Below are 2,034 nucleotides of genomic sequence, written 5' to 3' on the forward strand. Positions count from 1 at the left end.
TCGAGGGGCATATGTGGACCTACTACGTTTTTTGTACATATCTCGGAAACTACTATAGCTATGTCAACCAAACTCTACAGAGTCGTTTTCCTCAAGCATTTCCATATACAGTTCAAAAATGGAAGAAATCGGATAATAACCACGCCCACCTCCCATNCAAAGGTTATGTTGAAAATCACTATAAAAGAGCATTATTCAACTGAAAAGAAATGTGTTATGCTCATTTGCTTTTGTGGGCGAGAAATTTTGAGATCCTGTGCTTGGTGTAGGCTTTTCAATAAAAATATTTTTTCCTGTTCTACGATGTTTTCTTCAGACCATTTGATACACTTCTCAAAGCAGTCGATAGCGTCAGTATGCTTTATTGGCGGCACAGCTACAACTACAGCGGTATCACCTTCCTCCTCTTCCGAAATTTCTATGGCTAGTTCATTTTCAGCACTCGGGTTCTCTTCTGCAAGTACATTGTCTACACTGTTCCATACTTCCAAATCATCTGTGTTGAAGTTTGCCTAAAATTTTATTTGAATATTAATTTAAATTATTTCTACAAATGCATAAGTTAAACCGTACCTGGGGAAACATTGTATGGATAAGAGAAAGTGTGCTCTCCATAACAGAAAGGTCTTCTCTGAATCGCAAATCTGCTAGAGGTATATTGTCCTCATCATCTTCATCGTCAGGTGCCGTTTTATTAATTAAAATGTTTTTCCAACACTTCTGAAGAACAACCCCTTAAACTTTTTCCCAAGCTGCAGCAATAAGTTGAACTGCATTGAAAAGGGTGAGGTCCTTTAACGCTGTGTTTATATTTTCTTTTTGCACTACACTGCTCAGTAAAGAATTTCGGTAAAATAATTTGGTGGGGCGAATCACGTTCTGGTCCATCGGTTGAATTAGAGCCGTTACATTCGGTGGCATAAACACTGTCCATATTTTTCCTTCTGGAGTCACCAAATCTTCTTCTGGTGGATGACTAGAAGCGTTATCCAGAAGTAATATTGCTCGCTTTGGTAGATTTCGACTTTCAAGAAAATCTTCAACCTATAATTAGAAGTATTATTAAGGAGTATTGAAGTGAAAATTGTTGTAATATACAAACCTGAAGCACGAATTTACTAAAAAACAGTTTTTAAGAATTTCGATATTCATCCACGCGGATTTTGAGTGCGCATAGTCCACGGCAAGTGTTTTGTTTTTAAAGGAACGAGGGTTTTTTGATTTTCCTATTACAAAAGGCTTTAATTTCATTGTTCCTGTTGCATTTGAACAGGCAAGAATTGTAACTCGATCCTTGGATATCTTTCGGCCAGGTGCTCTGTCTTCATTAGCGTGAACTAGAGTTTGGTTCGGCAACATCTTCCAGTAAAGTCCAATTTCATCAGCGTTGAAAACTGCATCAAGACTTATGTAATTTTTTACGATAATTTCATTTAATTTTTCTGTGAACGGTGGCACTAAATCAGCTTGGGAGGACAGTTTTTCGCCAGATTCTTTTTAAAATTCGGATCCCAAGCCGTTTTTTAAATTTACAAAACCAACCACTACTTGCCTTAAAATTTTCATTGGGATATTTTGTATTATGAATTTGCACAGCTTTGGCTTTTAAAATATTGCTGTTAACCACTTATACCTATAAAGCCTTTTCCATCCTATGACATTCGCCTTTCTTTAACGATTGTCGTCTCAATGTGCCAGCATGTGTACCTTTAACACTTCTTATCACTTTCCGTCAATTTTTTAAAATTGTGCAAACACTCGATTTTGGAATACCATATTTCAAAGAGATTTCTTTCAGGGTTTTCCCCTTTTTATTGTCGTCAATTATTTTTAATTTGTCACCCAAACAAAGCCATTTCGAATTGAAGGCATTTTTAAATAATTTATGCGATATCCTCACTTTACCACTTTGAACTCACAACTGATATTTCGCGCAATGAAGCGTGCATAAAAAATAAATAGAATTCGTTAAAAAAAATAGCTCAATAATAACAAGAACTAACGGGTATTTAACTGCCTGCATTGTTTTTTGTT

At 36.0% G+C, this 2,034-nt stretch overlaps 1 protein-coding gene across 1 annotated transcript; it reads right to left on the reverse strand.

Annotated features, from left to right (window-relative positions):
- Positions 1-191: 191 nt before the first annotated feature.
- Positions 192-670, reverse strand: LOC120782864. Its single transcript, XM_040115408.1, has 2 exons — positions 574-670; positions 192-512 (listed from the first exon to the last, which is right to left on the reverse strand). The coding sequence occupies exons 1-2, from the start codon at positions 613-615 to the stop codon at positions 192-194; spliced, it is 363 nt and encodes a 120-aa protein (XP_039971342.1). The 5' UTR covers positions 616-670.
- Positions 671-2,034: the final 1,364 nt, after the last annotated feature.

The sequence above is a fragment of the Bactrocera tryoni genome, chromosome 1 (assembly GCF_016617805.1).
Source record: "Bactrocera tryoni isolate S06 chromosome 1, CSIRO_BtryS06_freeze2, whole genome shotgun sequence".
Taxonomy (NCBI): domain Eukaryota; kingdom Metazoa; phylum Arthropoda; class Insecta; order Diptera; family Tephritidae; genus Bactrocera; species Bactrocera tryoni.